This window comes from Gymnodraco acuticeps, unplaced genomic scaffold, assembly GCF_902827175.1.
Source record: "Gymnodraco acuticeps unplaced genomic scaffold, fGymAcu1.1, whole genome shotgun sequence".
Classification (NCBI taxonomy): Eukaryota; Metazoa; Chordata; class Actinopteri; order Perciformes; family Bathydraconidae; genus Gymnodraco; species Gymnodraco acuticeps.
Window position 1 is genome coordinate 1460364 of NW_022992351.1, and position 14620 is coordinate 1474983.

At 42.7% G+C, this 14620-nt stretch overlaps 1 protein-coding gene across 1 annotated transcript; it reads left to right on the top strand.

Moving 5' to 3' along the window:
* Positions 1-1953: 1953 nt before the first annotated feature.
* wnt1 (wingless-type MMTV integration site family, member 1) lies at positions 1954-7644 on the top strand. The gene is made up of 5 exons (XM_034209094.1): positions 1954-2816; positions 3100-3205; positions 4785-5038; positions 5217-5482; positions 5600-7644. Exons 2-5 carry the CDS (start codon positions 3105-3107, stop codon positions 5978-5980), a joined length of 1002 nt encoding a protein of 333 aa, XP_034064985.1. The 5' UTR covers positions 1954-2816; positions 3100-3104; the 3' UTR covers positions 5981-7644.
* The last annotated feature ends 6976 nt before the right edge of the window (positions 7645-14620 follow it).

The following is a 14620-nucleotide window of genomic DNA, read 5'->3' on the forward strand; positions in this document are numbered from 1 at the left end:
GAGGAGTGAACACGGAGAACAGAGGAGCTCGGGGGCGAGAGTAAACGGGAGGGGGAGAAAGAGGGGAGGGCAGGAGATGCCTCCACAGGCGGCTGTTTGCTAAATATTGGCCAACATGAGAGTTGGATCAACAGTTGATTATTTTATCATTTGAGAGTGTGAACTTTTGTGCGAGCGTAAAAGGACGTCTCCAAACTTTTTACGCACTAGTTCCAACCCGCGCAATTGTCAACAGTTTTGGTAGATGATCAAAAGTACTGGATCACACAAACATATTGAATAGCTTATATACATATTATTTTATTAATACTTGGTTTGTATTGAGGGGAAGGTCAATTGTGAAACACATTCCTTAATTTTCGATGACAAATAACAAAAAACACTCAGAAATATAATGAAATATGAAAAGTCAAAAGAGATTTTGTTCATAAAGGGTTGAGTTAAATGATGAATGGGGGAGGGGGAGCTCTGTTGGTTCCACTGTACGGCAGGGAGGCAGCAGCAGGCAGGCGGCTCCGCTAACAGACCCTCCAACAATACTGTTTTTAGTCATGTGGTCCCCCTTCCTCCCACCTCCATCAGTGCGGCTGTTCCTCATTGTTGTGTTTGAAACAACTTCACTTTGTCACTCTAAAGTCTTTATTTCAGAGAATAACATTATATACATAAATTACGGGAGTGACAGCTCTTTTTTTGGGTCATGATTTATCACATTACGGCGTGACATGCTCCAACAAAAATCTAAAGGCAAATAACACCTCTTGGTTTTAGCAGGCAGTGTGTAAGTATGGCCTCAATGGTCTTTAAACATTTCATTTATATACAAAATATCATATCTAATCAAATCAATGTTCATGCTCAATAATGACATGGACTCAGGCACTCACCAGCATTTAGGATACTGTGGCAGCTCGGCATCGAATCAATCAGCATATTGATATAAATAAGGCAACACTAAATCAACATGTCCATCGCTGAAATAATTTTCTAACAAATAAAAAAGGATTCTCGACCAGACATTAAACAATAAGAGACACTGCTGTTGGAATCGGGAAGGTGCATGTGGGTTACTCTCATAAAATTAAGTTAAAACCCCCCTCGAACACCGTTCGCATAGTGACACCAATTCATCTAATCTCCTTCCATTCCCTAAGCTGCAGCAATGAAAAGTGCATTAGCATTCTGCCTTGGCGTGTATATCTAAGTGGCTTAAAAAGTGATTTGAAGTTGATTTGTATATAAAAGGCCCCCTTTATCCGGATTGAAGCTCTAATCTGCTCGGTGTCGCTTGACTGCTCCAGGAAACTCGTTTGAGCACCTTCATATAAGGCTGGAGTTTAAACGTAGGATGGCTGTCATTAAATCCTTTTTTTTTCTTTTACAAAAGCCCACTTCCTTTTACTGTCATTTGAGGGGAAAGAGGGAGAGAGAGAGATGAAGCAAGAGGGATGGGGAGAGATTATCCAAACTCCACCGCTGCAGTGACTAACGTTGGAACATGCAAATTAGCAGATAAATGTCACATAATGAAACATTCCGCCATGAACCAACATGGAGAAGTTTGGGGACATTGAAGCCTGCTCCTAGTCTGGGGTTAGATGGAGATGCCGCAAAGTGGCTCAAACTGTGATTACACTGCTACATGTGCATCGAGGGAGGTCTGCAGGCCAGATGTTTGGAATGGTTTTTATTCTTACTCGTCCCCCTCTTTCCTGGTTCATCATACATTACACTTCTGATTGGAGACCGTATATCATCCCTACTGCGTTTGAAAAAACATTTAAGTAGCCCAGCAGGCAGTGTGAGTAATATGACAATTTAGAGCGTATTATAACAACTATGCAAGTTTCGTTGTGCGTGTGCATGGTCATGGGTTTATAAACACTGGCGATAATAGTTGTGTCTAATGGGCCTAATCTTAATAAGAATCTTAATAAATGAAGAGCACCTCATGAAAAGGTTTTAATAAAATATTGTTCATTGGTACAATTACCTCGTGTGTATTTATAAAGGGATTTGTGTGAAAAGGAAACGAAATGAACAGAAATCTCCTTAGTCACTGCACATTTTTAGAGCGCGTTTGGAGAAAGGAGGAGGAGATGTGGTTAGGGAGTAGGCTAATCCAACCACCGGGTAAAAAGGGCAGTTTTAGATGGCTCATATTCCGCTGTTACTGTATTGCACCGTGACACCAGCTTGGAGCAGCGGCGGAGCACCAAACCGGGCGCACCCACAGCATCTGTACCAACACATCACTGCTGCAGGGCACTTCTCCTTTCTGCCAGACTGGATGTGGAACCAAGCGCACGGCCAGTGGGAAAATACTTGCAGCCGCACACATTTACAGGGAATCGATTATGTGGTGACCGTGAGATTCCACAAGTAATATGCGAAACTCTTGTGGATTGCCCTATTTCTTCTCTTCCTTTCTGCCCAGTTGTGTTTCCTTATTCATTGTGCGCCCTATGAAGAGCATTAACTATCCCTCCCTCCAATCCTATTGAAAAGGCTCCGAAAAAAACAGAGGGAGATGAGAGCAGCAAATCCCTTTTTTATTCCCTTCGTAGCGCTCAATAAGAGAAGAATGTGTTGCCTATCAGTCACCGAGGGGATCAAGTCTTCGGGACTGTCCCACGCGTTCAATGCGCCGTGCAGAGCATCACTGAGAGAGACAGAGTGAAGAGGACTGCAGCAGCACTAGCATCCTGCCTGGACACTTCACATCATTTAGCAACCTGTCTCCACTCAACATCCATTTAAGTCAATTAGGGCTGTCTTCTCTCACCTTTCAAGTCCCCTCACCGGACCGTGGCGTGGTGAGTATCCACCTTGCATTACTTTAACTATTGAATAGATCATTAACATTTTAATCTATTATCACACTTAATGGGTTTTTCGCGATGCAAGGAAACAATGTAGCCTATTGCCAGGCGTCTGTCCATGTGTCCCTGTTTGAGACAAAAGGTTTATTATGGGTTATTAGATTGTTTAACTCCAAGATGTGCTAGAGAGTTCAGATGATACAAGGTATCTGGGACTTGACTATAACTTTGTCTGAACAAAACCCATTTGACATTTCACTCCTCATTTGACCTGAAGACACGATGAGGAGTCTGGCGCTGCTGATAGGGGTGAAAGCTGCCTGCATCCTGCTGGTGTCCTCGCTCTCAGGCACAGGGGCCGTCAACAACAGCGGCCGGTGGTGGTGAGTTCAGCAGACATCGACATTCATTCAGTGATCAGCATCCTACAATCGGAAAAGTTCTGTTTAATGCTGGTTTGGGCAAGGAAGACCATGCGCTACAGTATAACGGTGTTTTATTGGCGTTGCCACATCCCGTGCCGCATGCTCTAAATAATGTGTTAGTTTTGGCATCCTTTACAACTTCTGAGAAAGTAACCGCATGATATTAAAGTCTGTAGGCTTTTTTTAATGTATTGCTCTTTCAGTGTAATTAGATTATTTATTAAACAGTAAACGAATTACATTTGTAATAATTACAGGATTACCTTTTATTTGCGGTAGATTTAATTTGCTCTCTCTTTCTCGCTACTGCCCTGTCATTTGGACAATGTGGTTTGAACAAGAGACAAGATGTTTCAGTCCAATGTGGGAGAAATTATATATGGATTTGTTTCATAGCTCATAGGAATCCCATGAGGTCTTTTTCAAGGGTCACGTTGTTCTGATACTGTAAATTCGACTGAAAACAAATACTAAAACGGCCAATCACAATATTTTGTTACAGAACAACACTATAATGGGATCTGTTTAGTTTTGCGTCAGTGGGCACATTGCCTTGCTTTTGTTAAAAAGTGTATAAACTGTGGGTTGGGTTTGTGGAGGATATGATTTAACGAAATAGTTTGTATTTTTTGCGGTCTCATTAGATGGACATTATTTGCGCACAACGGCGGGCGTTTCCAAATATTTAAAATGTCAACTGATATAAAAAAATGGGAGGAAAAAGACACCGTGGAGTTGTTGGAAGGAAAAAAAACATTAAAAAAGTCGACATTATTATTAATGCTCCCAGGCCTCACCACACAACTGTCTGGGTTGGCCCTCTAACAGGCCAAGACTCCCCCGATTTTCCGGATGATAATGCTTAACAGGAGACGCATACACTACATGTGAATCAAAAACACATACATCTAAAAGAGGTCGCCAGGAACTAAAGTGGAAAATGATGCAGCCTGTGTACTGAAATACTAAACTAGAATTGTTCTGAAACATGGCCAGTAAAAGGAGTGCATTTAAGCCATGTTCAGTGATCTGAATGTAGCCCATAATGGAGAAGAGCAGGTGCCACTAACTGATATTGTTTTGAAGCCAAATACACATAATACTTTCTGATTGCAACAAATACTTAGTTATTAATATAAAAGCAGAATAATAATTGATGGACGACTTGTGACATTAAGTTGTCTAATGAATATGAGTTTTTACATATTTGGCAGAGAGGATTTTAAATGTACAGCATAGCCTACAAAGCTTAAGGCCTTATGTTTAGTCTAGTACTTGTTGACAGGATGGTCATATTGGAAAATGTGTTTTTGACACTTTAATCTAAAAGTGCATGCAGGCAATTTTTTCTCAGCTTTTGGGTATTACTTAATATTTGAAAATAACTAAATAAAGTAAATGAATGGTATCCATCTGGACAATACAGATTCAACATGCTGATGCACCATTTTACCAGTTTGGAGGTTCACAGAAGGAGCTACATCTATAAACCGCTAGCTCCTTAACACTAATTACCTTTATTTTTGTGCTGTGCCAGGGGTATTGTCAATGTGGCCTCCTCATCCAACCTCCTAACCAATTCCAAGAACGTGCAGTTGGTCCTGGACCCGAGCCTTGCCCTACTGAGTCGACGCCAGCGCCGGCTGATTCGGCAGAATCCTGGCATCCTGCATGCCATCGCCGCTGGGCTGCACACTGCCATAAAGGAGTGCAAGTGGCAGTTCCGCAACCGCCGCTGGAACTGCCCGACCACCCACAGCCCAGCAGTCTTTGGGAAAATAGTCAATCGTGGTGAGCCTCTCTTGTCTTTCTCACTAGCATTATTTGGACAATTTTGGCCAGGATGTAATGGAATCTGTTGTGCACTGTGTCTCTAAATATTTTCCAATTTTAGGCAAAGAAATTAGCACAGTTGAGTCTAAAAGGCTGGAATTGGTTCTGATGGGAAGTTTTGATGTTGTTTCTTTAGGTTGCCGAGAGACAGCATTTATTTTTGCCATTACCAGCGCAGGGGTGACCCACGCTGTGGCTCGCTCCTGCTCAGAAGGGGCCATTGAGTCTTGCACATGTGATTACCGTCGCAGAGGTCCTGGAGGGCCAGACTGGCACTGGGGGGGCTGCAGTGACAATGTAGACTTTGGCCGGATGTTCAGCCGTGAGTTTGTGGACTCCAGCGAGAGGGGCAGAGATCTTCGCTACCTCACCAACCTACACAATAATGAGGCAGGCAGAATGGTAAGAACTTGAAACTCAAACTTTCCAAAATTGTCTATCTTCATCAGAAATCCCAAAAGTTTAAAAAGCATTTGAAATCTCCACTTTGTTAAAAGCTTATGTTCTTCCTGTTTGCAGACTGTGTCATCTGAGATGCGTCAGGAGTGTAAGTGTCATGGCATGTCAGGGTCCTGCACCGTGCGCACTTGTTGGATGCGCCTGCCCAGCTTTCGCACAGTAGGAGACTTCCTCAAGGACCGGTTTGATGGTGCATCCAGAGTTGTTTATGCCAACAAGGGAAGCAACCGTGCTTCTCACAGAGCCGACCCCCGCCATCTGGAGCCTGAAAACTCTGCTCACAAACCACCCTCTGCCATGGACCTGGTCTATTTTGAGAAATCACCAAACTTCTGCTCCTACAATGGCAAAACTGGCACTTTGGGAACTTCTGGGAGAACATGCAACAGCTCTTCTCCAGGCCTAGATGGATGTGAGCTGCTCTGCTGTGGACGTGGTTAAAGACCCGGACCGAAAGTGTGACTGAACGTTGCCACTGCACTTTCCACTGGTGCTGTCATGTCAGCTGCTTGAATTGCACAAGTACACAAACGTTACACCAGTGTCTATGATCACAGGAGGACATCGACATATGAAAGGCAAAGAAGAACTTCTTAGCATGACAGGCAGTAGGCTGAGAAAACCACTGGCACGGAAGGGATTTGAAATGTTAGGTAGGAAAACTTCAAGGCGGGTATACTGATACAGGGATCAAAATATCAATCAATGTTTTTGAATAGAATGAAAAGCACAAATATATGAACAGGGTAAAGAGGGAGTACATGTGCTTGCTCCTCGCCTTTGATGCCTAAAAATATCAAGAGGGTTTTTGAACACCACAAACATCTGTGCAGAATGGAAATAATTCATATCCCTCAAGTGTTTACACTGTGGAAAAATAGATTTAGCAGTAAAAAGGGAGAAAAATGTTTTGGTGGCGAATCGATTGCTGTAACCAGGTAGAGCCTCCTTCTCTCCCAGACTGGACACAATGTTTCACAGATGTTTCTGTGGCCAGAGAGCCTCTCTCATAAACTGGTGAAGACCTCTAACAAGAGGAGAGTAATTTGAAAACAAATGATCCCTTTTTTGTTTTCTTATGCGGAAGTTTAGCTTCTCTTACATGAAACTGTGTGAAGTTAATCTCTAGGGATGGGTCGTCTGCTCCCAACTTGTGTACTTAGGACCTTGATGCAGCCCAACCACTTATAATGTCCTCACCACATTTGCCCTTTTTATTTAGTTTCTCTATAGTTGAATACACTTCAATCCTGATGTGCCACTCTTGACTTACCACAGGATGGTCCTGATGACTGGGGCCCAGTGCTCAATCAAGGAAAACGAAACTGAGTGAACAATTGTTACTAAGGCAATGTCATTTGAATGTATTATCAATACACTGAATATCACAGCATGACTAGATGTAGTTTAGTAAATCAGAGGGTTCAATATTATAAAAATAAACTAAATGTGACCTGCAGAATCTCACCATTCTCTCAAAATGAAAACAAATGCCATTCCGAGTATATTAAATGAACAAAAAGACACACATTCCTGTTAATAGATGCGTGGTATAAAACTGGTGCAGGTTTAAAATGAGGTGTATGTGTAATACTCTAGGATAAGCTGTTAACAGCAGATGACATTTTACTTTGAAGGAAACAACCTTTGCAGGAGAGATGATTCTGTATATCAGCTTTTAGAACCGAAATGCTGTAAATATTAAAATATATGAATATATTTATAATGATGTCATTTGTAAGTTTGCTGAATGATTTATGCACCTGTCAAAGGCTGGAGAATTTGCCATCAAAAGTGTCAAGAGATGTTTCGATCTTTTTTTATTTAGGTGTAATGCAGCTGACACAAATCCGACTCTTACTAGAAACCAAACATTATCACGTCTTTCTGTCCTTTTTCTGTTCCTGTAAAAACACTTGTGTTCATGCACTGAATATTTACTTTTTTATTAGTGTAAATACTAAATATTTATTTCTGAGCATTTTTATACTGTTATAGAGATATGTAAAAGAAGAAATGTTTTGTTTAGATGTTAATCAAAGGATTTAGGCTCCAGTTGGTTTTGTATTGTATGATAGAACAATAAAGTCTATATTTTCAATTAAGTTGCCCTCCTGAATGTGTCAAAAGATGCCATTATGTCTGTTGTAGTCTGTGTTTGAGATAGTTTTGACAACCAACCAAGTGAACATATAAGCCTGTCCCTGGGTGTCCTTCGCCTAATCCTATTACCATCACCAAAGCAGCCTTTTTTCTCCAGCTCACAAAACATCCCTGCATCTGTGCTCCCAACCACAAGAGACGGCCCCTGCTTGTCCAGCCACATACCTTATTTGATACAGTATAGGACTTTACTGAATTGAATATTGTGCTTAATTTGCCTAATGTGAAAAGGAACTATAGAAATAGTGTGAACAATCATGGAAAATCTTAGTCTCCCTCAGCGCCTGGCAACCTGACTAACCACAGGAGTTTGGAGAACTTTGCACTTTCACCACAGCACAGAAGCACCCAGGGTCATGCTGATAGAGCATGAGTAAGGCCACCAACACACACTCAACATTCACAAATAACAGAGCAAAATAAGTAGTTGCATGAAGAGAGATAGGGGGTCTGGATGAGACTTTTCTGTGAATTACAGTCATGATGTTACCCAAATAAAATGAGGGAGGTAAATGTCTGAAGAAAGCAAGCATTTAAGCAATACATTAATAAATTGAGCAGTGAATGGCCAGCATCTGAAAGAAAGAGTTCATATAGAGCTGGAAGGCGTAACATAAAAAGGTCAAAAACAACAATATAGACCAAACTGAATCAAAAATACTGGGGTCACATGAGGTTGGAAGGCCCACTTAAAGGGAAATACGAAAACTTAAATTATATATTGCTCACAGATTTACACACTGAATTGCTTCCAAACCCTAATAATCTGTCTTGTATTACTGCATCAGGGGTACAAATATGATATGGCTTTAAGTAGGATATAATAAAGAAAGTAAAAAGTCAAGGGAAAGCAACAGGTCAGAAACGTAAATATGATACAAGTCTGTCTGGAGAGAGAATTAACAGTCGATCAAAGATACACAGAAAGAAACCAAAGACATAGAAAGTGGCAAACAGATTAAGGAAAAGAAGAGGGAAGGCAGAGTTCAAATCCCAGGCGTGAGAGTGAGGTGGGAGAGTTTGGAGGAGAGAGTGAGTGGAGGGGGTGCTGCCTGTGGGAGTGCTGAGGAGTCAGTGATAATTAGCTCAATTAGTGACAAAGGCAGTGTAATAAATACCGACTTAGTGTCTGGGTCCCTGCTGGCCTCTCCCTGCGCAGCCTGCGATGTGGCCCTGGCCTGACGGACAATTCATTAAACTGACAAAATACCCCACCGTCCAGGCGTGACGCAGCGAGTTAGCCCCCTACAGGCCCGGCTCATTGTTCTAATTGTCTGGGCTGGAGTCACTTTGTGGCCGCCTCCTCCTCCTTCACCCACCCCGCCTTCACGCTCTGCCTTCAGAAAACCCATGGAGTTAATGCCCCTACCTTACTCTGTAAGTAGGTGATCGGCAGGTTGGAGAAAAAAAAGCAGTAAGAGTTCCTTGGGGTGGGGCGGCTGGTGGGGGAGGCAGTGGGATTAGCGAATGGAGGTTGCCTGGGAGTGCTGGGAGCAGCCCCGATCGGAATGTAGGAGAGATGAGTCCAGAAGCTCGGATGCAGGACAAAGCGAGAGTTAATAAGGAAAGATTGAAGGGGCTGGCGACAATGGGCCGCCACCCGAGTCGAGATGAAATTGCTTCCGAGGATTATTGGGAGAGGGTGTGAGCGTTGTAGGCTTTTTGTGTGAGTGTGTGTTTGGTTGGGCATTTTGTGTGTGCAGGGGCAGGGGGGGGTGCTGGATTGATGGCTGCCCCTCTGGTAGGGGAGCAGGGGACCAGGGGAGGCTAACCGGCTGTTCCCACAGTCTGTTCTGCTGCAGCCACCTTTGACACACGGGGCTGCCAGGCGGCGAGCAGGCAGCCATGGTGGGGAGGGCACAAACAAAAACAACAGCTCCACCACACAAAAGTCACTGTCTCTGGGAGGCTGGTGGGGAAGTGCATGATGGAGGTGAGGGTGTGAGGAGGGAAAAAAGGGTAGGAGATCACGACAAGTGTGACAGGAAGTATGAAAAAAAGAAATAGCCATGGCACAAAATCCCCTCTGTTACCGTATTGCCAACATTTAAGATGATTTCACTTTTTAAGTGAACTGTTTTTGTGGAAAATGACATGGTCCTTTCCCTATCAGGATAAATCTTTTTCCCAAAGAAAAAAGCTTTTTGGCGTTGTCTTTAAAGAAGCCAGTAAGCATCATTAGAGACAGGGGGTTAAGCAAATTTACACTAACAACTACAGCCACACTGCCTGCAATTGACCTGAGAGTGAGTGTCACTTAGAGGAAAAAGGTTTTTAATGATTTAAGCTTGAGAGAGGAAACACTTTTCCCTTGACCACATTGTGCTGCTTACAATAATCAGGTCAATCACCAGAGAACATGCAGACATGATACAGGACAATGAAGGCTCAGTAGCTTCCTATTAAAATTCCTGTTAAATTGTGGAAAAATGTTGCCCCTTGGGTGGAGTTGCCTTTAATATGAAGGGCGTATAATGTGGAATTTAGAATTGGGTCTGGGTGACCGCACTGAATGATGGGCTGCTCACTGTGGTCGTGATGGACAATGTGGCATGGCTTGGATCTGGCGCACTATCCTGATTTGACTTTCGTGCTGCCTCAACAATTTATTGTAGCATTAAAATTGTGGGCACACCGCCAATGAATTGGGACATTGTTATGACAGAAACACCCTTACACCACTCATAATGATCTGAAGCATTTGTGGGCATGGACTGTTATGTATTAAGTTGCATTTATAGCCGAATGAAACATAAGGAATAATAATAATAATCTCAACTTCACCTCAAAAAATGAATAGTGGACACTACAGTGAGTCAAACGTACTGAAACTCAATTCAGATTTATAGGAAAGAATGGAAAGAGTGTGAGTGTGTGAATCGTGTACATGTGTGTGTGAGTTTCAGCGCATACTTGAGTGTGTGTGCATCTCTGTGTGTGTGAGTGGGTGTGTGGATGGCAGCTGGGAGGCAGACACGGTCCAGGAGAATCGTCCCCTAGCAACTGACCTTTCGGCAGATGGCAGTTCCAGACTAACAGCCACCCAGCATCACAATGGCCGTGGCCTCCTAACATCTCCATCACTTCATCATCTACCAGCCTGCCACAACCTGTCACACACAGGAGAGAGGGAAGGTTACATTCATCACAACACGCATACACGCACTCAAGTGTCCTCTCGCCTCGAGTCCACAACATTCCACAGACATCAGTTCGGGTCTGCCCTCGACTGTTCCCATGTTCCTGGGGTAAGCAGCGGCGCAGTCGAAGGGGATGAGAGGAGGATAGATTTAGGAGAGACACAGCGGACACTCACTGCTGTCCGCAAACCTCCAGACACTCTCAAACCACTGTTTTCCGTTGTTGGGTTTTTCTGCACATACTGAATCAGGGTGGGAATGTGGACAGACCACTCGACCATGGTGAGCAATCAGTATGATGTCTGTGGTCGGGCTCTGCGCCCCTGTGGAGCGAGATGGAGAGCGAGCCCTGCAGTTAAAGGGATATATATTTTTGCAGTGTTTTTGCATTTGTGATATGCCAGCACTCTTCACGTGTATGAAGATGTTGTGAATAGCAGTGTCAACACACACAGTGATATATATTTGGACTTATCAACACTCCCCGCCCTCTGCACTTACACAGCATGACCTCTTGATAGTCTTGGCTTGAAGGCCATTTTCTCTGCTGGCCCATTATGTGTCGATATTAAATACTTTTCACGACCAGAACTGCTGAGATAAACACCTCATCGCCATGAAACATCACCTCTAACTAAATACCTGAAAGTGGTCTTCAGTCTATTGCAAATACCTAATGGTCAGCTTTAAGTACCATTCAGCCAAAACATTGGATTACACAGGCAGTATTTATCCAACAAGAAAAAGGTTAAAATACCCAATCACACATCTGTGAATGGTTAACCTAGCAAGACCATGCAAGAAACAACAAACGGATAAAGTGACATTTCAGAATCGGTTCCACAGGGATTAAGTGTTATAGTTGGAAAACTGTGCGTCAGAGTGCGACTTTAAACCACTGTATATTCTGAGGGAGATCCTATGCTAGCAAACACTGTTAGCATTCTTGTAAACAGAGTGGTAATGACAGGGAAAGACACAGGGCAAGGACAACCAACAATGAAATATGTTTACAGACATCTGACAATGTATGGGTACAGCAAGGCAGCATTTCAGCTCGGAAATTCGTCATGAAATATGACACAACATAAAGCTGCACATTATTTCACCTGTCAGCAAAGATGACACCTGCATTTATCTAAATAAAGCAGACTGGTTTGTGATAAATAAAATGACAGCAATATGTGTCCGGCTATATCAACAATATCTATGTTAACAGTTATCTTCATCAGAATCTAAACTGTCAGTATGTTTGATGTTTTTGTACAGTTACTGCATTTCTTACTAGATGTGAGATAATTGTGCTACACAGTAAACTATGATTAACTAGAATTACTGTAACTGCACTGAACCAATAAAGATGATTCTGATGGATTTATTATCAGTTGGCTCACTTTGACACATATCTGGACCAAAACATGCCAATAAACAGTACTGAGACATTTCTGAAGACATAGGGCCCTCTATTGTAGTAATACTGTTGGAAACAAAAGGAAAAATGCTCAGTTTTTGGTTTTAATTACAAGCTGTGTTTTACAGCGACAGTGGGCGAGGGCTCAGCACTGACACAGCAGTAGAGGAATGTTTATTTGCTGCAGTTTAGGAGCTGAGAGGCTTGCAGGCACTATGACACATTCCTGTGTCACTGGCTATTGCTCTCGCAGACACATTATGGCATTCACACACTGGCGCCCCATGTGTCGCTTCACGGCTGCACAGACACAACTCCCCCCTTATGCACACATCAACAAAATGTGCCACCTCTGGAATCTGTAAGCATGCCCAACCCATATGCTCATTCAATCGACTTAGTGTGACATGACTTACTAGGCCTAATAATTCCCCTGTGTGTCAATGTGTGTGGTTGTATGTGTGTGTGTGTGTGTGTGTGTGTGTGTGTGTGTGTGTGTGTGTGTGTGTGTGTGTGGCAGTTGTACAACAGTGACTTCAAGATGAATTATGCACGCCTTATCTCAGCATTATGGAGAGCCCTGCCCACAAAGTGTGCAACGTGTGAATGTGTGTGTGTATTCATATGCGTGTGTGGCTGGCTGTACGCACCTCTCCATCTTTCCTTCTGCAGTCCTATCCATTATCCCTAGCATCTGGCAGCCAAAGCCTGTAAAGAAGACCTTTCTCTTGGCAACTGTTTTTTAAAGGCAGTGACACAGGGGACAGCCAACCACAGGAGCCACACATCTTCCAATTTACATGCATACTGAGAACTGCTTGCATAACTGAACCGGCCCAATCTCCCTCTCTCTCAAAACACATACAAGTTCTTTCTCCATTTCCCACTCACGCATGCACACATGATACTGCTCCCACCCGCCCTTGTCTCTCTGCAAAATACTCATACAAGCTTTGAGGGCTAATCACTTCCAGAGCAAGAGCTGTCCTACAAAGTGTGCCAGCAAGCTTTCAGTACATTTTGCACCCTAGAAAGTTCCTTCTGGCCCCTAAATGAGTACTGTGTGAGTGTCACACACAAGCTGGGTGAGCTACACTGCAGAAGTGCTGTGATTTGATGTACAAATGTGTTTAATTTAGGGACATAAAATGTGGCATGTTGTTGACCAAATTGCAGAGTTAAATTATGAAAATGTCATAATTTGGGATGCTACAGCTATCAACAAATGTTGAATGGACACTGAACCCTCAGCATTGCCTTGCAGACAAGACCACCAAAATAATAATTGCATGCTGGGTTCACCCTAATGTGTCCTTGGCTGACACTTAGCTGTTGAAAAATAAACACATTCTTTGTATATTTGAAATGGCACAAAAATTCCATTAATTAATATCACATGCATATTGTAGCCCATTAAAGCTCCAGTAAGCAGCTCATTGGAAGACATATTGGTTTTGCTTGGCTGCTACTTTTCTAGCATCTGGATCATCTAAAAAGGCAAATGGGTGTGTTAGCATGATATAATAATTGTTTTTATTTTGATAGGCTACCAGTTACACATTTATCAGCCAGGGGACTTGAGGTTTATTAAAATTCGAATTGATTTACTGTTTAGAAGATAGATTAATAATGTGGCTTATAGAGAACTGCAAATGTAAGATATGTCAGGTGAATTGTACACTGTATTGTCCGCACATTAGTCTAGATACTAATGGTGTGGGAGTGTTTACCTGTGTTTGCACTGCAGGGGTGGATATTTTTCTAAGGGGTCTCCTTTCTTGTTTATGAAGAAATGTGGTCTTCAGAGAAATAGCAAGACTTCATCTTCAGGGTTATATTTCACCTGCAATGCTCCCGTGGGTCCCTGGAGAAGGAATGATAAGGATAGGAGATATACAGTATCTGAGGAAAGATTGCTTCACACAAGCACACCTTAATAAGTACTTGTTTTGGAATTTTAACACAAAACATCCTTGAGACAATAATGCTAACTAATGAGCCAATATATTTACTTGTACAAAGGAGTGTAGTCGACCATTTCAAATGTACTGCTGAACACATTCTACATAGGCCTACAATTCAGTTACCAAAAGCCCAGTGGTCTCTAATTTAGGGTGAATGGAGAAACATGCAAAAAGAACATGCACAAAATATAAGCTAAACTCATATCTGGAATTCACTGTATGTTTTACAACTGTGCAGCAGTAGCTCATGCTAAAAAGTGCTGCCCAGCAGAGCAAAGAGAAGACATGGCCCTAGTCAAGTCAGCGTTAAAGAGCAGTGTTGCCATCTAGTGAAATAAACGTCGTGTTACACAGTATCAAACAAAACTATCTATATTTGCACTGCAGAAGTGACACACTTGTT